This window comes from Populus alba, chromosome 14 (assembly GCF_005239225.2).
Source record: "Populus alba chromosome 14, ASM523922v2, whole genome shotgun sequence".
Taxonomy (NCBI): domain Eukaryota; kingdom Viridiplantae; phylum Streptophyta; class Magnoliopsida; order Malpighiales; family Salicaceae; genus Populus; species Populus alba.
In genome coordinates, this window is record NC_133297.1 from 11,477,183 (window position 1) to 11,498,395 (window position 21,213).

The 21,213-nt window shown below is 32.7% G+C and overlaps 3 protein-coding genes across 3 annotated transcripts; all 3 read right to left on the reverse strand.

The window, feature by feature from the left end:
* Positions 1–1,612: 1,612 nt before the first annotated feature.
* On the reverse strand, positions 1,613–2,918 carry LOC118041746 (small ribosomal subunit protein uS13c). The gene is made up of 3 exons (XM_035049232.2): positions 2,669–2,918; positions 1,974–2,198; positions 1,613–1,887 (listed from the first exon to the last, which is right to left on the reverse strand). Exons 1-3 carry the CDS (start codon positions 2,780–2,782, stop codon positions 1,720–1,722), a joined length of 507 nt encoding a protein of 168 aa, XP_034905123.1. The 5' UTR covers positions 2,783–2,918; the 3' UTR covers positions 1,613–1,719.
* A 911-nt stretch (positions 2,919–3,829) lies between these two features.
* LOC118041745 (small ribosomal subunit protein uS13m) lies at positions 3,830–7,871 on the reverse strand. The gene is made up of 4 exons (XM_035049231.2): positions 7,673–7,871; positions 4,593–4,817; positions 4,369–4,492; positions 3,830–4,131 (listed from the first exon to the last, which is right to left on the reverse strand). The coding sequence occupies exons 1-4, from the start codon at positions 7,865–7,867 to the stop codon at positions 4,058–4,060; spliced, it is 618 nt and encodes a 205-aa protein (XP_034905122.2). The 5' UTR covers positions 7,868–7,871; the 3' UTR covers positions 3,830–4,057.
* Positions 7,872–9,440: 1,569 nt separating this feature from the next.
* On the reverse strand, positions 9,441–10,245 carry LOC118041744 (probable calcium-binding protein CML29). Its single transcript, XM_035049230.2, has one exon. The coding sequence runs from the start codon at positions 10,191–10,193 to the stop codon at positions 9,696–9,698; it is 498 nt and encodes a 165-aa protein (XP_034905121.1). The 5' UTR covers positions 10,194–10,245; the 3' UTR covers positions 9,441–9,695.
* Positions 10,246–21,213: the final 10,968 nt, after the last annotated feature.

Genomic DNA, 21,213 nt, shown 5'->3' on the forward strand with positions numbered 1-21,213 from the left:
AGTAGTATAAGAGAAATTTTTTTTATATAAATAATAATGAAAAATAAACATGTGACATTAACATTAACGAGATAAAAAAAATAATAGGCCATGAAAAACTCTTTTATATCTAGGAGTGTAGATTGAGCTATTGTTAAAATGGGTTTGAACCGGTAAATTTATTTTTTGAAACAGTGATAAATTTTGGCTCATCACTATGATAATTTAACAAAATAGGATTAGTGTTACTGAGTGATTACTAATTTGTATATTTACACAAATTATTGGATTCTTGTAATAATAATATATATGATTAATTATATATTATCATGCATGTTATTAAATTTTCAATCAAGACTTGGTCAAATTACACAAATTTTTTGATTAGGAGAAAATTTAAACTTTCATTTTTATAATGGCGTGAAAAAAAAGTAGCAAATAATAATATAATTGTCTGTCTCAAAGATTTTGTATTTGTTTTATATTTTGACTATAACCAGTAACTAATATCATATAAAACTTTATTAACTATAATTGGAATAAATGTAAAAATATTTTTTTATTCTTACATTGAGAAGTTTACAAAGGAAATCAAAGAAGAGGAACAAATGTGTTTTATACGCGTGTCTAACATCCTGCGCCACATCATGTGCACCCTAAAATTCTAAAATTCCTGAAGTGCATTAAAATTACGACTATAAAATCTAAATAGCGATAAGATATCATCTAAAAAAGAGACTTCTCTTCTTGATGAGTTATAAGTCATCAAACTTACACTTCAACTCTCAATAATTTAGAGAATAGAAAAAATTACTTATTCAATTCAAATTCATATTCAAAGAAACACTAAAGGGCAATTCTAATTAAAAAAAAAAAAAAAAGTTTAATACAGAAAACTGTACATCAAATAGAAATACTTATTGGAGAAGAATATGCTGATCTAGGAAAATTTTGTGATTGAAATACTATTTGAAGTTGAGGTCCCACCAATATCTTGAGCATATTTACACAAGATTTCTCATAGATTTTGGGTGTCCAACAACGAAATATTACATGCATTTGTGTGGTTGTTTATCCCTATTGAAATTCTTGATCAGCAGGTAAAATCAAATCAAACGGTTTAAGAAGATATTTCTGAGTGTTGTGATCAAATGAGCACAGGTAAACAGCAAGGAGATATTTTCCTTGGAAAACCGAGCAAGGCAAAATATTTGATTACCAAGGGTAAAAACATATACCTAAATTGCTGCTGTGTATTTTTCACATGGAATCAACACAAGATTGACCCACAGACGAGGAGATTTTAGGGCTAGCAACTGTGCAAGAATGTAATAAAGTTCTGGGAATGGACATGCCATCATTCACTAGGCTTTTCAAAACCTTTCTATATTTTCTACTCCGAGCACGTGTGCAACATCACGTGTAGCTCAGATCTCAAAGTTTACAGATATTTAGATATATGCTCACAATTTCCACAAGGATCAAATCGTTTATATTTTGAAGGACCCAGGATTATTGACTATAAGAATTAATTTGCATGTCGAAAGAATGATGAAGCACAAGTACCACATACCATTCAGAACATCAGAATTGCGTGGAAAATTCAAATCATGCCAAAACACTTCCATATACCAGAAACTCAATCTGATCAACTAAAGAACATCAGTAATCCAACTTAATTCACACAAATTCAATTCACAAATTACAAACAACTAGACAAGATAAACATAACCTGCTTCACTAACGAGGTGCTTTCTTCTTTCCTGGAATAGAAACCCTCTTCCCCTTCAAGGTTCGGCAATTGTTCTTTGTGCGCTGCCCCCTGCATGGCAAACCCTGAATATGCCTTATCCCTCTATAGCACTGAATCTCCTTCAACCTCCTTATATTGAGGGCATTAAACCGCCTCTGCGGCATGCAAAATCAAATTGCTTAGGTATAAAAGCTGCACTAAAATACCAAAAAAGATCAGACACATGAAAAAACAGGATTACCAAATCTCCTTCAATCATGTACTTGGAAACTTCATCACGAAGAGTAATGAGCTCTTCCTCTGATAAGTCCTTGGTGATTTTGTTTTCCATGCTGAGATCAGAGAGGATTTGGCGAGCATTTGAGCGGCCAATTCCATGAATGTACTGAAGAGAATATTCGACTCGCTTGCTATTTGGAATCTCCACTCCTCCAACACGGGCACATCGGATGCTTAGACTGCCAGCCTAAATATAAAAGGAGAAAAACAAAGCAGCACACAAAGCACAATGCATGATCTCCCATTTAATTCATCAGCCAAACAGGAAAGGAAAAAACTGCTTTTAGTTCTTCGATTTTTCATTACACAGGACATTGCAAGGAGAAACAAGAAAAAAAAGAAAAAGCATCCCAATTGAGATTAAGCTAACCACTATCATAACCAGAGAAGTAAAGTATCGAATTACATAATTGCAACATGGATTGGAAGTTATATTTCTTCAACATGAATGACCGGCCCAATCTGTGCCTGGTTAACGACAATTACTTAACCCACCCAAATTCATACGAATCTAATTTAACTGACATAACAACTGAGTGAAAGAAAAATGCAAAAATAATTTATCATTCCCCTTTCTCACATAATTCTCTAATTTTCCAGAAGAGCAAAAGAAAAAATAAATTGGAAGTATAAGAAGAAGAAAAATGGGAGGGTTACCTTGGGAGGGTTTGAAATAGGAAGAGAGATGGAGTTGGAGAGAGAAGTACTTTTGAGTCCGTTGCATATTGCAGAGAGAGAGGGTACCACAGGCATTGCCAGTGTTTGCGCCATTTTCTTTTCCGTCTATCTGGATTTTATTTTCCTGCAGTTTCTAGTAACGTGCGAACAGAGCGTCGTGAGCTCCAGGGGCTGCTCAATTGCTTTATCCTCTTATCGGGGAATAATGAGCGCACTCCTGGAGGTTGAACAATCGTTGTTACTCTTACTCGCATCATCATGGGCCAATTTGGATTAACATATTTCTCGGCCCACATATCAAAGTCGAGAGGGCCCAAAGAAAAGTTCATTCTTTTCTAAGTAACTTGGGCCAGCCCAACGTAAATGGTTACAGCTTACAAAGCGAAGACATTACAGAAATTCTCTTATGGTAATTTTCGAACCAGCTTTTTCGTAATAACATTATTTCAAGTTCCAGTTGGGACTTCCATCTGCACCAAAATACAGCATTCATGAAAAAGAAGATTTCTCACCATTTTTCATCCTATTAAGATCCAAGATGGTAATATAAGGACCCACTCACTGCCTAACGAAATTGTCATTTCCAGTTTTCCACTGAGTCGTTCTCCCAAAATAACACATCGCTCATCAGCCATTAACGAAACTTTAAGATTATGCAAATAGCCAAATATCATTTGCCTCAAGCTTCTGCATTGGTTTTGCAAGGATTGCTTGGATTATAACCATTAGTAATTCAGTGTAGTGACCATCATCCATCAAGTTGTTCAGATGAAACCTGCTCTCATAACAGAACGTAAATAATTTCTAATTCCATTTATTCTCCCGAGCACTTAGAGGTCCAGACTCGTCATCAAATCTGCATGCCCTTAGCATCCGAGTACACCATTTTCCTGAACTAAAAACAAGTGCTTTATAAGCCAATCTTGTCAGCTATGCGCTTCTTCTTCCTTTTTTTTTTTTTTTTTTTTTTGGTGGGGGGGGGGGCAAAAATTGATGGGTGCAAATCCTATCACAGAACGCAGCAGTCCTGAGTTGGCTGCTTACTATTTTTCTATCCCAAACCGGGCACAATGCAATACCAGGAGCATCCCAACCTTACAGGCTGCCACTTCATTCCAGCATAAATGATCACAATTGCTATGAGCAACCGAATTCACTACCTTTTAATTATGATAATTTCTGAAAATCCAAAATCTATCCCAAAACTCACTTTGGCAGGAGACAATACTTTATAGAAGGCTGCCAGACAGGAAATCATGAGTAAGAAACCAAAGATACGCTAACTCCAAACAAGAATACTAGTCACTGCTGGAGCTACAATCTAGTAAACTCATCAAACTTCGGTTATCGCATATTCTCTTGTGTGGATCATTTGGCTTGACTTCTTTCTTGATGTTTCCGAATCCGCTCAGCGACTTCCTGAGACCCATACTTTTGGTGTTCTGAGCAATAACAGAAAAGAAAACACAATAATTAATAAAGAAACCATATAAACAAGACACCATGAACATCCCCAAAGATAGCAAGTTTGGTTGACTCAAAATACTTTTAAGACTTGGCAATCCAGTCTCATTCCATGTGCAAGACATGTCACAATTCAGTAATTCATCAATAATAGAGAATAAACTAAGCCACTATGCTCACAGGAGGCTTTCATTCCTGCAATAGAACCCACTTACCCTTTCTGGTCCGAGCATTGGTTGAAGTGCGCTGTCCTCTGCATGGCAACCCTTCAACATGCCTATATCCTCTGTAGCACTCGATGTCTACCAATCTCTGTACATCGGCTTTAACACGTCGCGCCTAAAAGATTCAAAATTAAATAAGTTAGAAAGGAACTTTTTTGGCAGATAGAGTCACAAGAGTTTGAGGAAAGAGAAAATAGAGTGGGCAGAAAGTTTACCAGATCTGGTCCAGTCAGGTACTTGGAGACTTCTTCTCTAAGAGAGTTGAGTTCTATTCCAGTCAAATCCTTGGTAGGTTTGTTCACCAAGCTTAATTCACAAAGTATTTGATGAGCTCTTTTGCGGCCAATTCCATGAATGTATTGAAGAGCAACCTCCAATTTCTTGTCATTAGGAATCTCAGTGTTACCAACACGGAGACCTTGCACGCGTTGGCAACGGAACTGCAAAAGGTAGTAATTATTGACACCAACATCCAAAACAATCTCCGCTTGACTTGAGAAAAAAGAATTAAGATTAAGAAGTCTCAGTTTTTTGTGTTAACTTAATCCGTTTGAGACACCAATAAAACAGAATCTCCGTTAAAAATGAGTACACTCCATTTTTTTAGATAGGATAACTGTTATGTGGAAAATCATATATATATATATATATATAAAATTATCAATTTGCTACCATTTTTTTACGAAGAAAAGAATGAATAGCATCACACCATTTGTTTATTCTTTATACTGAACCTAAGCAAGCCTCCATAGGTCTTGCGAAAAAACTAGTTCAGATCAACCTTTACCATATATCAAAATCACCATACTTACCTGATTAGCATTTCAAACTACCTCTCAAGCTTCTATCATTTGTTATGCGAGGACATTTGTAGTAAAATAAGAGGTCATAGAAGAAACAAAACACATACAATGCTTTGTTTGCTGCAGTAAAAGTGAATCCATTCGCACTTTCCGGGTTGTAAACTCAATTTTTTTAGATTATTCAGAGTTCCAGCAAAGCAACAAAATCATATGTATATATATAAAAAATTATCAATTTGCTACCAATTTTTTACGAAGAAAAGAATGAATTGCATCACACCATTTGTTTGTTCTTTATACTGAACCTAAGCAAAGCTCCATAGGTCTTGTGTAAAAACCAGCTGAGAACAACCTTTACCATATATCAAAATCACTAGACTTACCTGATTAGTATAAAGAAAACAAAACACATACAATGCTTTGTAAACTCCATTTTTTTAGATTATTCAGAGTTCCAGCAAAGCAACAAAGAATAAAACTACAATAAACAGAGAAACACAAATAAAGAGAGCTTCACATAATGGAAACTAAAACCAAAAACATAATATACAAAACAAAATAATCGAAGATTAAGTAATAAATTCTAGTTCTGGTTAACATCCTCGACTATCTCAACCAGCCAATATAGTTTGTTTACCTTTTTAGTTGATGAATCAATGTTTGGTGGTTTATAGACACTAGCATGGAAGCATTGGACAGCTAGTTTAACAAGGTTATTTCACAAACAAACTTTTACTTTTTCATTGGTTTAAGGGAACACTAACGACTTTACAGACCTGTCCAAGTATCACAAGAAACCAATTTTAAAAGAGCAGCCTCTGCATTCATAAGAACAGGTTACTATGACCAAGCCCCTGTTGATGATTATGGTGCATCTTCTAGATCGGGCTATCACACAGATTCATTTTCTCGGACAATGTAAAACTGATTGGTTGACAGGTGCAGGTTTAAATAAGCAACCAAATTCAGACGAGTGAAAAAATTGCATGCCACTTTAAAGCCATGCTCTAAGCATTACTCAATGGAGAACATAACAGTTGCTGTTCGCGCCCACTACCAGAAAGAGAAAGCTAAGAACTTGACATCACTTCCTTCCTGGGATTATTAGCTATGTTGCTTTCTTAAGAGCAAAGTAAGTAAATTATTTCCTAGTACCCCCAACCCTGAAATTCAGGCTTAGAGGGAGGTTCAAGGAAAATGAGCTGCCTTTACAGTATAAAATGGAAACAAACAAGAAGTTGTTGAAGTCCTTTTTCAACAAAACACAACTTATAAGAATTGCCTTAAATGTCCATTAAGCATTCTACCAGACTGCAAGACAATGAACATTGACACAGCTAATGAAAAGCCCAATGGCACACTGCGCACTTTGTCATAATGTTAGGACATAATTTTATTCACAGATTTTCTGGCATTACCATTTAATTGTCTTAACCACATTTAGAAGCAAGAGTATAAGAAAACACATCACAGATCGCTTTATCATTTCACATTACACATGCATTGATTATTAAGCATCTCAGATTATAATCCTATTCTTTAAAACTTGTTTCTTGGAGAGGCAAATGCACAATAGAATACATCAATGACGCCAAATCAAAGGTTCACCTTATTTGAATAACAGGAAGAATAAAAAGAATCTATACTGGATTGAACAGAACTTCTAGGAGAGCAAACACAAATGTCAGAGCTCAATAGCACAACAATGTACACTTGATGACCTGCGCTAGACCTCAAAGCAGACCATACCGGAGTAGTTAAACATTAAAAAGATTGCAGAAAGTTGACAATGTCTTACATCACCTTCTAAAATGCATACATATCATTTACTGCAAAAATGCAGAGGTTTGAACATAAATGCTCCGTCACATGGGCAAGTTAGCATGCCTATATCGATGCAGTATTATAGACATCCTAATTTTTTTCTGGATTGTAGAAAATAGCCCATAAATATAGTTCAGTGAATTTTGTTTTTATTTCGATTAAAATCAAAGCCTGTAATGACAGCTTCAAACAACTATGCATGAAATCCCTCTTTAGCCAGACCTTTCTGTTTCTACAAGGGTCACTTGTTTCTCTTTTAAACCAACCATTTCTCTATTATCACTTGTAGCCAGCCGATGGAAAAAGGAAACCCTTTAAATTTAACTTATATTGATGAATCATAAGCTATGAAATGAAAAATAAAAATGTTAAGAACCCAATCCATTCCATAAACCCTAATGACCCCCGTCCTTACACCCCAAATCAACAAATTCTCTTTTAAACCAACCATTTCTCTATTATCACTTGTAGCCAGCCGATGGAAAAAGGAAACACTTTAAATTTAACTTATATTGATGAATCATAAGCTATGAAATGAAAAATAAAAATGTTAAGAACCCAATCCATTCCATAAAACCCTAATGACCCCCGTCCTTACACCCAAATCAAACAAATTAGTGAATCGAAAGCAGTCGTGTGATAAATAGGCAAGTGTTTGTTAAACTCACTGTTGCATTTTGAAGAAGACTTTGATTGATTTCAGTTAGCAATCGAACTGATCCACGCAGGCCAAGCATGTTTCGTAGAGGGGAAGAACACCACTGGGAGCGAAGTGAGGGAAGAAGAGAAGCTGTTGAAACAGGGTCTGTGGAGATATATGGGCTTTTATGCACTGGATCTTGGGCTTGAACCTGGGACCGCATTCTTTCAACCCCATATCGCAAGATTTTTCCAACCGTTTTATGAAGAGAACGGTCTTTCGGATGGGTTTACTTATTTATTACATAATAAATAAATAAATTAAATAAGTTTCGGTTATAATCATCATAATCAAGAAATCAATATAATCGCTCCAGTTTAATCCGGTCTATTTTTCTTTAAAATTTAAATATTATTTTTTACTTTAAATGAGTTATTCTTACTGTTTTTGAATCATTTTAATAAGTTAATATCAAAAACTAATTTTAAAAAATAAAAAAATATTAATTTAGTATATTTTAAAATAAAAATATTTTAAAAAACTATATAATAAAGTGTGTTTACTGTTGCGAGATCATCACTTTAAACACCACAATTTTACAGAGAAAATCCAAATATTTAGTGCACCAAAATCCTTGCTTTCTTGATACAACAATCCATGGAAATTGGGGGGGGGGGGGGGGGGAATCTTGATCTCCTGCCTCCTGGTAAAAGAAAGACCAAAAACTTTCATCTATAATTTTCGCCTCAAAGCAAACCCTTCTTGTCATTGTTTTGATTCCCCACCACGTAAGCACAAAGATCGCAACTTTGCTCCTTCAATTTCCCTTTTAATTTGACTTCAATATTTTTCTTATTAGTCATAGACTGGATCCATTACTCTCTCTCCATATATAAAAAAAACGTTTTGTTTTTCCATCACAATTCTATCATTTTATTACACTGTTTTTTTTTTTTTTTTCCATCAACACCACCATGGCTAAACGGAACAAAGAAACCCATAAAATGCCATTCCTTCTGTGCCTTCCCGTCTCCGCCTCTACATAAATTTTAACCCATGCATCATTCTCATGCTCACAATCCTCTCCGGCATTGCCGCTGCTATGGCTTTGGTGAAGTCACAACTCTCTACACCTCTTCCTCTAACCGATTTTTCCAGCCGAGGTCTTTACGCAAAAACAATTCGAGGCTTTGATGGACATGGGAGGATAGATTTGGAGTTGCCTTTCATCAACAAGGTTATTTCCTCATTTTTCTGCTTTGAATTAACATTCTTGTATTTCTGCACCCGGCCGTAGCAATAAGTGTGCTATTTTTGGGTGGCGCTTTTATTGTTGCTGGGATTTTAGGTGTTATTGGGATCTCGAGTCTGATGTGTGGTTGTGTATTTGTTTCTCATTGAACCAGTCGGGTTGTGGGTTTGAACCTGAGATAATGGTGATGGTTTTTTAGCTTCTGCTCTCGTCACTCTTTTTATTTGCTGGCTGCGCGCACGCACACACACTGAATGAGAAGGGGGCGGAGTTTTTTGTTAGGTTTCTATAGCCTCATGTTTAGGTGTTGCTAGCAGCTGTTATTGAATGTTTAATCAACCATTTTAGTTAAATATCTTCGATATCTGTTTAGTTGAACTAATTTTAAGAAGAACATGTTTTTATTTCGGTCTCCATAATTATATCTTCTGAGAATTTTGGTAAACGCCATGTCTGACTGTCTGTTTCTGAATAAAAGAGAATAAATATTTGCAATATCTGAAATGTTTTGAGCAAAGAGGAAGGCAAGATAGAATAAAGAGACTTGGTTTAATTCGAGATTATACTTTATTATGATTCTTTGAGGTGCTAAAGTTCTTGTTACATGTAGAACTTTGCAATTTAAGGAATAAGGAGCATATTAGGCACTCAAAGATGCTTACATTCAAGAAAAAAAAGGTAGAGAACAAGCGGAGTCTTATTTTTTATATGCTTCATGCTAACGCTAGTAATTTTATGACTTAAAACTCGTGCGATCTCCCAATAAAGCTCCATTTGGGTCCAGATAGTATTAGCTATCCTACATCAGAAATGAATTTTCTAGGACCTGAAGGGAATTAACAATCAGCTTGAAGTCATTGCAGCTAACAGCTCCATCACCATCTGCATCTATGGAAGCAATAATGCCTTGGCAATCCTCCAAAGACAAATCTAACCCGCCATTCACTGTAGCCTCGTACAATTCCTCTGCAGTAACAATACCATCAACATCAACATCAAGAGCATCAAAGGCAGTTTGGAGCAAGTTTGCAAGTTCACCGAGCTCCATATCCTTGGTGTTCATCTCCAAAAACTCTTGCATGCTTAGCAAACCATCCTTGTTAGTGTCTCCTTGCTGCATCATTGCACTCACATCTTGTTCACTTGCGTTGTATCCAAGTGACCCCAAGATGCCGCCAAGCTCAGCTGCTGTAATAAAGCCATCATTGTCTGAATCAAAGGCTCTAAACGCCTCCATCAGGCTCAGGACTTGGTTCAGTGACTCTAATTCAGCAGAAAGGGATCCAAGCTGAGCCATGGAAGCTTTTGAACTGCTATGCAAGCTGGTGTTTGCTTTGCATCTCAACTTTACGATATATATAGAGAGAAAAATGTGAGATCATAGAATGACAGTTATCCTTTTGCAGTTGCTTTATGTCATCATAAAGTACAAGGGAAGGTAGGTTCTTATGCTTGAAAAATGCTGTTGTTATCCCCAAACTGTTATCTGCAACTTTTTCATGTTGGCTTTGATTCCCTTGTTAATGGAACGTAGATTTCACTTAATTCAATTGGCCTGCTACATGGTATTAACTTCTTGCTGAAATTTCATCCAAGTTGCCTACTCATTTTAAATTATGCGAAGATTTTCTTGTAAAATATTCGGATTGTAGATATATTCGCAATCGCTTTATTTTCTCTCAAGTTGGTTCCATCTATACCCAATTTTGATGCTTTTGGTAGGATTCTTTCAAAAAGCGATACTTATTCTTCTATCTTTAGTTTCACAAATCACAACGCTGGACACAGATGAGCAGGGCAGCACTTCTTTCATTTGTTTCTGATTACACATTTTATACACAGATGTTTGTATACTGACGGTTTGCATATCCTGTGACTGCATCATCACCTCTGCATCAACGTCCCAAAGAAGACATTGCTGAAATGATGATCTGCTGACAAGCGTGCTCTGCAGAGTTTAAAGGCCATCTTCCCGTGCTCCTTGTTTGTATGGAGAGGACTCATTATATCGAGTCAGAATGTGTATACTATGGCATAGTTCAGGCAACTAATTGTAGCTGATGTTAAATATTCTTTTGTTCTAATGTCAGTAGATGCTCCTGGGTAGTGTATTTTTTAGATAATTTTAAGATCCACCTCACCCGATAACCTGCTCCCAAAGACAGAAAAGCTACTACCACATAATAAGCGTTCTACCATGTTGTCGCTCATCCATGGCCTTGTAACGTACTGATTTCTTCTAATACAATCATATCTTGGACCTAAACAGCAGTCCAACGTTTGACAAGACCGTTACAAGTGCGTTCGCTAGAATCCCTATGATCTCATGCGATCAAATTTGGAGAAAATGGTGTATCTTTAAGAGTTTTTAACTTTTCAGCAACCAACCGAGCAGAATTAGCGGATCAGCATGATACTAGGTATTTAATTCAATCTGCACTTTTCATGAAAATAAAAGGACAACCTTCTCCAGTACAATTTCGGTGCATCTGATTACATGCCTAAAGAATTATTTCATCCAGGATCAAGCAGCAGATATCTCCCCTTCACCTCCTGCTCCTCACCCCTAGTTGCCCCGCAATCCACATGTCAATTCCTTAAGCATACACATCAATTTCTTCTGCAAAAAAACATAAATTGAAGTTATTTTAAAAATTGTGCTATTAACTACAAGGTGCAGGTAGAAAGTTTATAACTCAAATAATTAACGAGATTTACGCAAAAATTGAAGATTCTGCTTTCGGGGACTCCCGTTTGGTTCCTGCTATCGATTCGTTCTGCAGACTGGACCCGACTACTGGTTTGCTTCACCATCTCCGTCATTTACAATTCGCTCGTACCCCCATTGCCTTTCTCTTTGCTGAAACATTCTAAAAAATTATCCCGGAATCCTTGCTGATGCACCTGGCCATTTCCATTTCTGGTCATGCAAGCATTGTTCTTAAGAGTTTGGTAATGCCACCAGGCATATTTTACAATGTACTTCGCTTGTTTCAAAAATGAAAGATTGGAGTTACCTTTGACTTGGGCCTAGAGTTCCGTCTGAACCACTCCATAGAAGCAGCGCACCTTGGGTCGCTGGCATAGACTAGAAGGTGAGCCCGGCGATCAAAACCACGAGTTCTTGTGGTTTTCTTGGTGGCAGGATCGTGTTTTTGCTGTAAACGTTTTCTTGGTGATTCAGTATACAAGCTGATAATTACTCCTTTGGTGTTGCCCTAGTTTTCACAATCTTATTCCTTATATTTTTCTCTACGCCTTTTTTGCTCGTGTCTATACTGGGGGGTATATCCATGAACAAGTTCTTGTGATGGCACGAAGTCAATTCCTTGCAGTAATGAAAAATGAAGAACGTAATGTTATCTCTGTGTATTTTAATAGCTATTTCATAACGGGTACAGCTCAATTAAAATATCCGAACTCAGCCAAAGCCCATGTTTTAGTATACGACCATTTAATGATATTTTATTAATTTATTATAAACCCTCCTCTTCACATTTAACGGTGTGTTTGTTTTTATTTTTTGAAAATTTTTTATTTTATTTTTATAATTTTAGATTATTTATATATGTTAATATCATATATATATATATATATTTTTTTTTAAAAAAAAAAAAAATAGTATTTTAGTATTTTTCCAAACAAAAAATACCTTAAAAAACAAATACCCTATTAAATATGTTAAAATATATTAATATTTTAATATGCTTCGCGGGCGGGAAAGATTTAAATCTTTGGAGTAGATGCCCCATAAAGCTAGCAGCGGTGAGAAATCATGCTTTGATAATGAGCGGTGCAGTAACTTTATATTTTTAAATGTTTTTTATAAAATGTATTTGAATGAGAAATATTAAATTAATATTCCTTATAGTTTTAATATATTAATGTTGAAAAATTTGAAAAAATATTTCAAATTAAAAATATATTTTTTAAAAATAACATCCATCACAATACTAAATTAATTATTAATTTTTGGTGCTCTACTGAACAAATTAATTTGTAGTCTTGCCAATATTTCAATTTCCTTAGCACCACAGTGCAACACAAACTATGTTGCTTCCGAGTTTTCAAAATGTGATTTGGCTTCGTGTCCTCCCTTTACATCTACTTGTTATTTTTTAAAATATTTTTTATTTAAAAATATATTTTTTTATTTTTAAAAAAAATATTTTTGATATCAGTGCATTTAAAATAATCTCAAATATTAAAAACCATATTAATTTAATAAAATAAATTTTTTAATTTTTTTAAAATACAAAAACAAACAAGATTATTCTATCAAAGTTACATTTAAGTTATATCCAGAGACCTCTACCCCCCAAAAAAAAAAAAAAGGAGAAGAAGATGAAGTTTCTAAATAATCTAGGAGGAGTAATTTAATTGATTAGGTTTTAAATTTATTTTTTATTGTAAATTTTAGAATTATTGATGATTATTAATTTTAAAATCTAGAAAAATTAATTAACATGTAAGCTAACTCGAATATTTATAAATTATATAGATATAAAAAAAACTGATGAGTTAAATTATAGCTAGTTTATATGTGTAAAGGTCAGAGAATCAATTCAACACTGATATCATGAAAGATTCTTAAATTACTATGCCAGCACGTGTTCATCCACTAATTTCCTTTTCCAAAATAGCATATAACAAAAAGAAAATGAGAAACGAGCACAGTTTTAATTTTTTTTTTTTTTTTACAATAACACATCATAGTAGAATACGTTGTCAATGTAAATTAGTAGATTGTAAAACACACTTATATACTAGATTGGAAAGGCATGTCTTTTAAAAGTTGGTCCCATCAATGTTTTTATGTTTTTCCTTGGCTTATTCTACATTAAGTTTGCTAATTTTATTTTGATAAATATTTTAATTTTTTAATTGAAATGAAATGTTTCAGTTTCAGAGTATTTCGGTATGCTGTTTTGGGGTTATACTATTTATATATATATAAAAAATATAATTCAAATTCAAGATAAATTAATTATAAATTATACAATACAAACACAATGTTAAACAAGTATAGTTTTAAAATTTAAAATATTTCTAAATAGTCAAAAATTAAATAAATCTTTAACTTAAAGTAATTCAATTTAAATAAAATATCAAAATATTATGAAATTAAAATGTTTCAACACAAATATTTTAAATATAAAACTAAGTCAATGTTATCAAGGCTAATGGGATCTAAAGCATCTTTTATTTTGCTCAAATTCCTACAAAGTATAAACTAGAAAAAATAACATGAAATATAAACCATATGTATCAATGATAAACTTAATTTTAAAAAATTAATATCATTATTAATGAAAATAGTAATGAAAAAGAGCTTTTATACTTGGGTGATTTAATTAATTAAATTGAACCAAATTCAATTTGATTTTTAATGGTTTTTTAAAGACCAAAACCAAACATGTGGAATGAAACTAGAACATTCCAGACAGAATTTAGCTGAAAAAAAAATCCAAAACGAACCTAGATTTAAAATGAGATAAAAATTGTTCTGTTTTTTGAATTGGTAATGAAATGTTTCGGCCATTTCAAACGAAACGGAATGGAATTAACAACCTTGTTCTAGATAACTTTCGTTGCGGGACAACATTTTACTTTGGTATTGTATATTTTTTTTATGATTTATTTTTATTTTTTAAAATTAAAATTAATATTTTTTAAATATTTTAAAATCAATATAAAAAATAATTTTTTAAAATTAAAAAATATTATAATATATTTTTAAATAAAAATACTTCAAAAAATAATCACTACTACACTTTTAAAAATCTCTAAAGCTTTTTTACGCGAATCTTGGAAGAGCACTATGGTTTCAAGAGTACGTAGAAAACAAATGAAAGCAAAAACTAAATACAACATGATATGTGTAGAAAAGCAAGGCAAACACAAAGTGAAATAACAATATATAGAGGTAGTGAATCAATTGCAACAACGACAGTGGACCGACATTACTAATGCCAAGCTAATCTAAGATCTAAAGTCATGCGCAAGCAAGGGTACATAAATGCTGGGGAAGCTAACGAAAAAACAAGGGCTAACAACCAATTTGGCATGTAGGGCCTGACACCCGACATCCAAAGGCATCTTGCAAACTTCAAATTTCAAACCCAATTCCTCGATGATTAGAAAAAGCATGTCACTATGTGCCTGTTTGGTATTATGATCAAACTTGTTTTCGAAGAATTTTAATTTTTTTTTTACTAGAATTGAGTATGGTTTGTACTTTTTGGATCGTTTTTGATGTGCTGATTATCAAAAAATAATTTTTTAAAAAATAAAAAAATATTATTGGCATGCTTTTCGGCACGAAAAGCTATTTGAAAAGCAACCACTACTACACTCCTAAATACCCTCCTTCTTATGTAAACAACAAAGACAAAAAAAAGTTTGCTGAAAGGAAAAGAAGCACATGAAACATTTAAAGGTACAAAAAAAAACAACAACTTTGCGATGTTGAAACAAAAATAACAGATCTACAAATTCTATAAGATAACGGAAGGAGAAAATGGGCAGATTAAGAAGCTGGAAGAAAAGAAAAGCAAGGAAAGAAAACAGCAGCATGACCCTATAGGCTCTTCTGTAAAGGATAAAAACTAAAAAGAAAGCTTAAAAACCACACCTCAAGCCCAATGAATTTCAAAATCAATTACTGAGTCCCCAAGGCATCACTGAGTTCTTTTAGTTTTTGTTTTTAATGTTGCGATGATTTATATCCTTTGGTAGCGTGAAAATTATGTTTTTTTATGACTGATGGTCATGGGTTTCAGGCAGAAGGGTAGAGGACATCTTTAATTCATGAATTCTCAGACCAGGAAAGGCTCATGTTACTTCCTCTGCATTCTCAGACCACGAAGAACAAGGAATGACAATTCATGAATTATTTATTGAAATTGAGCTTGAGTTCACGTTGCTTGGGTGCTGACATATAATTCATGAATGGTTAAAGAATCATTTCAACCTAATAAACTTAAGCTGTTAGGGTCAAGTTCCAGAATATAATTTATATTATTCTCTAATATAAATTAAAGATTTAAAATTAATATATATATATATATATATATATATATTTTTTTTTTTAATGTTTTGAATCTTTAATTCATGAATTGTCAGCCATCACATCCCACGTCCATGCAAACTTAATCAAGAAATGATGCTTTTTTTGCAAAACTACCCATAACTACGGATACTGCAAGATTTTGAGCCCCTAACAGTTGATGATGCACCGTCAAAACAACATTAACGACATTTTTCTTTTTGGAAGGGAGCTCAGTTCATCAGAATCTATGAGGCAGGAAAACCAGCCTCTTCAGCCTCTCTTTGATGAGTGGCCTAATGCAGGGATATGAATTCCTATTTCACTGATCAAAGATCTGTCAAGAGCTCGTCTGATGTTCAGCGCCTATCAATGGCCATTCCAAATGGCTCCTACCTCTGATGCGAGGACTTGTCATTCCCCAAATGGTAAGTGTGTTTCCATCTGGAAGATGCTTCCCCCAACCCTCTGTCCTAGGCAACCCAGGACTTGATATGGAAAACAAATTAAAAAAATTCTAACTATACTGTATGTTTTCATGCAGATGCTTGAAACGAATTTGGGAATTTATGTTGCAAATAAAGTGTTTGGCGAAATAACAATGTGAAAGTCTTAAATGTTTATGCTTTGATGGTAAAATGATAATTTTATATTTTTAACGTTGAAATGGCTATTTAATCGTTAGCACTGGAATGTAAATAAGTTGTACTATTTTTTAAATTGCGCTAATTCTTCAAAGTTTTTTATTTTTTATTTAATTTTTCCGAGGTGTTATTAAAAAAAAAAAAAAAAACTCTGACATGTGCTGCCCCAGGAATGTGATTCTGCTGCTTTATGACTGGTCAAAAAAAGAAGAAAGAAAGTAGTGCTCGGTGTTAGAATCCGAGTCGAATAATGAAGTGTAGATAATTGTTTAGTCGGAGTGGGAGATGCCTAGTCGCTAACCTTTTTATTAGTTGAAGTCTAATCCAATTAAAAGATACAGACGAGAATTATTTGACGGGAAGTATCTTTCTTTGATGTTGTGGGTCATCAAACATCAAAGATTCCACTCTATAATTGAACACACCCAGTAGGCCGTGGGAAAGGAATTTCAAGGGTGGGGCTAGCTTGAATGGCTTCGAGGTGGTGGGATCGAGCTCGAAGACTTGTTGAAATGGTTTCGAGGGACAGAGATTAATTATTGAAATCAACGAGTCTTTGTTTCATGAATCTGCTTTTTAATATTCCTCTATCCTTGGAAAGATTGCATTCTTTGTCTCTATTTTTTTATAATTATTTTCCATAACAAATTTCTAAATATGTACATCCAACCCAATTAAAATGGTATTCTATTAGGGGTGATTAAGTAATTTCACAATAGTAACTTGGCATTCTAAAATTTAAAGTGGCAATTATGTATTTTTAATAATGCACAATGAAAATGCTCGTTTACCACAGAAATCAAATGAACTTTGTTTGTTTCCCGGAAACTCGTTTCGGGGAAACCATTTTCCAAACTTTCCTGTATTTGTTTGTCATTAGAAAAGTTGGTCAACGGAAAACAATTTTTGGTCAGTGGAAAACACTTTCTAGTCAACGGAAAACACTTTCCAGTCAATTTTAGTAAAAAAAAAAATTGACTTGGTTTTCAGGAAAGTGTTTTCCTTTTAGTTGTATTTGTTTTCCGGAAAATGGTTTCCGGGAAAACACTTTCCAAACTTTCTTGTGTTTGTTTGCCAGTAGGAAAGTTAGTCAATGGAAAACACTTTTCAGTAAAAGGAAAATTTGGCTTGGTTTTCAGGAAAGTGTTTTCCTGAAAAATTTGAGGGGAAAACACTTTCCGGAAGTTGTGAAAAATTTAGAAATGTCATTATTTGCTGATTATATCAAATTTGATCCTCAAACTTTTGATTGCTATATATATTTTGTTTTGAATATTTACTTTTCAATTTCATCTCTTAAAATTTTATTTTTATATTAACTTTGGTTCTTATTTTTATAATTGCTATTTGTTTTTTTCTTATCATTTTTTTATTGAAATTTTTTATTTATTAAATTTGATCCTCATTCTTTTGATTGTTACTTATTTTATTTGAAATAATTTATGAAATGTTGATTATTATTATTTTAATTTCTTCATTTTTAATTTTTTAGATTTGATCCCTATTATTTTGATTATTATTTGTTTTATTTGAGATAATTTATGAAATTATATTTTTTTTTCAATTTCATTCTCATTCAACTTTTTAATTTGTAAGATTTGTTCCTCATTATTTTAATAAACTTGAGAAAAATAAAATATTAATAAGTTATTTTCTAGCTCATTTTCCATGACATAACCAAACACTGAAAAGTGTTTTCCAGTTCATTTTCCATAACACTACCAAACATCGGAAAATACTTTCTCGGAATTCACTTTCCAAAAGAAATTCACTTTCCTGCAAACAAACGAAGCTAAGCTTACTTTCAGTTGTTTGTCTTTTATATTTTTAATAAACAATGAAATGAATTGCATGTCCTTAAAAGTGGATTTTATACGTCTTACATTTAGGGGCATTATTATATTTGAATTCAACATTTTTGTAATTTTTGGGTTTATTTAGAGGCAAGTGTTTAATTTAATATATACAAAATTAATTTTTAAAAAGTTGATTTAAACTAACACGGTTCATATTTTTTTTTCTTTTTTGAACTCATCACTCGATGTTGATTTAAATATTTATGGTTTTTTTATGTTTTTTTTATAAAATTATCATAATCTCATGATTTCATTTATGTGTTTGTTAAGTTAATCTGAATGAACTCTTATTTTTTTTAATTAATATTTTTTCTTTTGTATTGTTTTATAAGATTGATTTTTTTTTTATATAATTTTTTTTCCTTCAATAATTGATTTGTTGAGATTGGCCATCATGATTTTTTTATATTTAGTATTTTTAATCAAATTGCTTGGAACAAGGGTTGATATTAATATTTATTTTTATTTTTTTTCCCATATGATTTGACATTGGTTTTTTTTTAAAATTTAATTTGATGATTTTTTTTTTCTGTTAGTCATCTGAATGATATTAAAAATAATAATAAAGAAACACGCTTAATGCTTTTGATGAATTGTTGATGTCTGAGTCCCAATACAAATACTGACAACATCTATAAAACAATATCTATTTATAGGCTTCATAACACAACAACTTCTAAACATTTTAGATAGATAATTATTTACTTATTTGCTGTGACATTAATTAGCCTTGTGCGGATCTTAAAACGCCGTAACACTTGAGTTTTTTTTTTTTACTTTCCAAATATTTTCGGACGAATAAAAATGAATTCGCTCTTGACATGATTTTTTTGGCATGTTATTTATTAAATTCAATTAATTTTGAGATGATAAAGTTCGAAACAAATGCAATAAACACCTAACCGGACCTCAAGAACACCTTAAAAATTAATATTTCCACAAACATTCCCCCCTGTAACGCACCTGTAAGTAAATTACAACATCATTTGCATGTGTATACACCACCTTTCTTTTCCACATGGGTCACCAATATCCTATCCAATCTTGACACGATGGCATGGGAAAAGGAATTGTAAAACCTTGAACTGAGAAAGGATGACGATATTTGACCCCGACCAAGTTTGGTAATATTGTGGTTTGGACGATAAATTTTTATATATATATATATATTTTAATATATTAATATAAAAAATAAAAATAAATTATCTTAATATATTTTTAAAATAATAATACTTTGAAAAAAAAATATTACCCTAATATTTACCAGTGATCAGAAACAGCCAACAAGAATAACTAGCTTGGCCGCACAATGTTCGTTGACTTTTTTAATTTCATTAGGGAGAGACAAAAATTTAGCTGAAATGACGCCCCATAAGTTAATTCGAGACAGACCAATAATGAGCAATGCTTTTTATTTCTGGTTTCCTTTTTCTTAAAGTTTTTTTTTTTTTTTATGTCGGTAATTCTTTTAGAATTTCCGATGAAAAATGGGCAATAAAAACTTATTTTTAGACATGAAAATTCTATCATTAATTCGATCAATAATTTTTAATTAATAACATATATATAATTAATAACTTCAAGCATCTAACAAGGTGGGGAAACGAAAGAACTTGTTGTGAGATTGTGCAAACGCTACTAATGAAGTTGTTTTTCACCATCTCGTGAAATAATTGGCAGATATGTATGATCTTAACTTTGTTGCATAGGCTGCTGATAAGTCTCTTATTCATTAGTCTATGGCCTTTTTCATAACTTTTTTATAAATGGGATAATATCCTAGTAAGTAACTTGTATGAGTCCTTTAATGCATGAACAATGAAAGCTAGGGACAAATTAACCTATCATGACCTTGCTAGAAATAGTTAGGGTTTTGTTGATAAAGAAATTGTTCAGCAGGAGTCAGATGAGCTAACTAGTTATGAAGGTCTTATCTATCCTAAAACTCAAGAAAGTTTAGAGAAAAGTAAACTTCACTGTCGAGGTTTAGATGTCATCTATGGTGGAGATGAGAATTTTCAAGTGTAGTGCAATCCTAATGAATAATATGCTAATCAGCTAATGATTTTTTTTTTCTTTCTTTAGGATAGTTTTTTTTTTAGTGTTTTTGGATTGTTTTGATATGTGATATTATTAAAAATAAATTTTAAAAGATAAAAAATATATTGTTTTGATATTTTTTAAAGTAACCTTTTGGTTTATCTTTTAGAGATTAGTGGGACTAAAGAGGGCATTCCAGTTTTTAGCCACATAGCAAACCCATTGATGGAACTTATCAAATGACTGCAAATGGACTTAAAAAGCATTTGTGCTGTGAAAGTTTTGGTCTAAGTAATAGGTAATTGAGAGTAAGGTTATTATTATTTTTTAAAATATTATATAAAAAAGAAGTTGATGGCCTAATAATCCTTACAAGATGCGAAGAATTTATGGTTCTGTTAGGTGCGGGAGGTGTTCATAATTAAGTTGGCCACAATAGTAGTAGAAGCTGCAAAGGTGTCACCGAAGGAGAAAAAAAAAAAGCTCAGAAAAAGGTTAGTTATATTTATTAATATATTAATACTATATTTATTTATGTTTTTATAATAATGCGTTGAAAGTATTTTAATTGATATAGATGGATAAGACAAGTGTTCCGGCCCCCAATAACTTATGGCTACAACTAAAGCACAATGAATACAAAAACCAAGTCCTCCTCCTCCTCGTATATATGCGAGTGTAAGTTCGGATATGGTTTTCTAAGATATAATTATTATATTGGTTTCATGA

Excerpts from the sequence above, each read along its gene's own strand:
- LOC118041746 (XM_035049232.2), bottom strand. The coding sequence starts at position 2,782 with ATGGCGCAAACACTGGCAATGCCTGTGGTACCCTCTCTCTCTGCAATA. Across the intron at positions 2,199-2,668 it reads CTATTTCAAACCCTCCCAAG|GCTGGCAGTCTAAGCATCCG; the intron begins GTAACCCTCCCA and ends TTTTATATTTAG. Across the intron at positions 1,888-1,973 it reads ACATGATTGAAGGAGATTTG|AGGCGGTTTAATGCCCTCAA; the intron begins GTAATCCTGTTT and ends TGCATGCCGCAG.
- LOC118041745 (XM_035049231.2), bottom strand. The coding sequence starts at position 7,867 with ATGCGGTCCCAGGTTCAAGCCCAAGATCCAGTGCATAAAAGCCCATAT. Across the intron at positions 4,493-4,592 it reads ACCTGACTGGACCAGATCTG|GCGCGACGTGTTAAAGCCGA; the intron begins GTAAACTTTCTG and ends TGAATCTTTTAG. Across the intron at positions 4,132-4,368 it reads CAATGCTCGGACCAGAAAGG|AACACCAAAAGTATGGGTCT; the intron begins GTAAGTGGGTTC and ends GTTATTGCTCAG.
- LOC118041744 (XM_035049230.2), bottom strand. The coding sequence starts at position 10,193 with ATGGCTCAGCTTGGATCCCTTTCTGCTGAATTAGAGTCACTGAACCAA.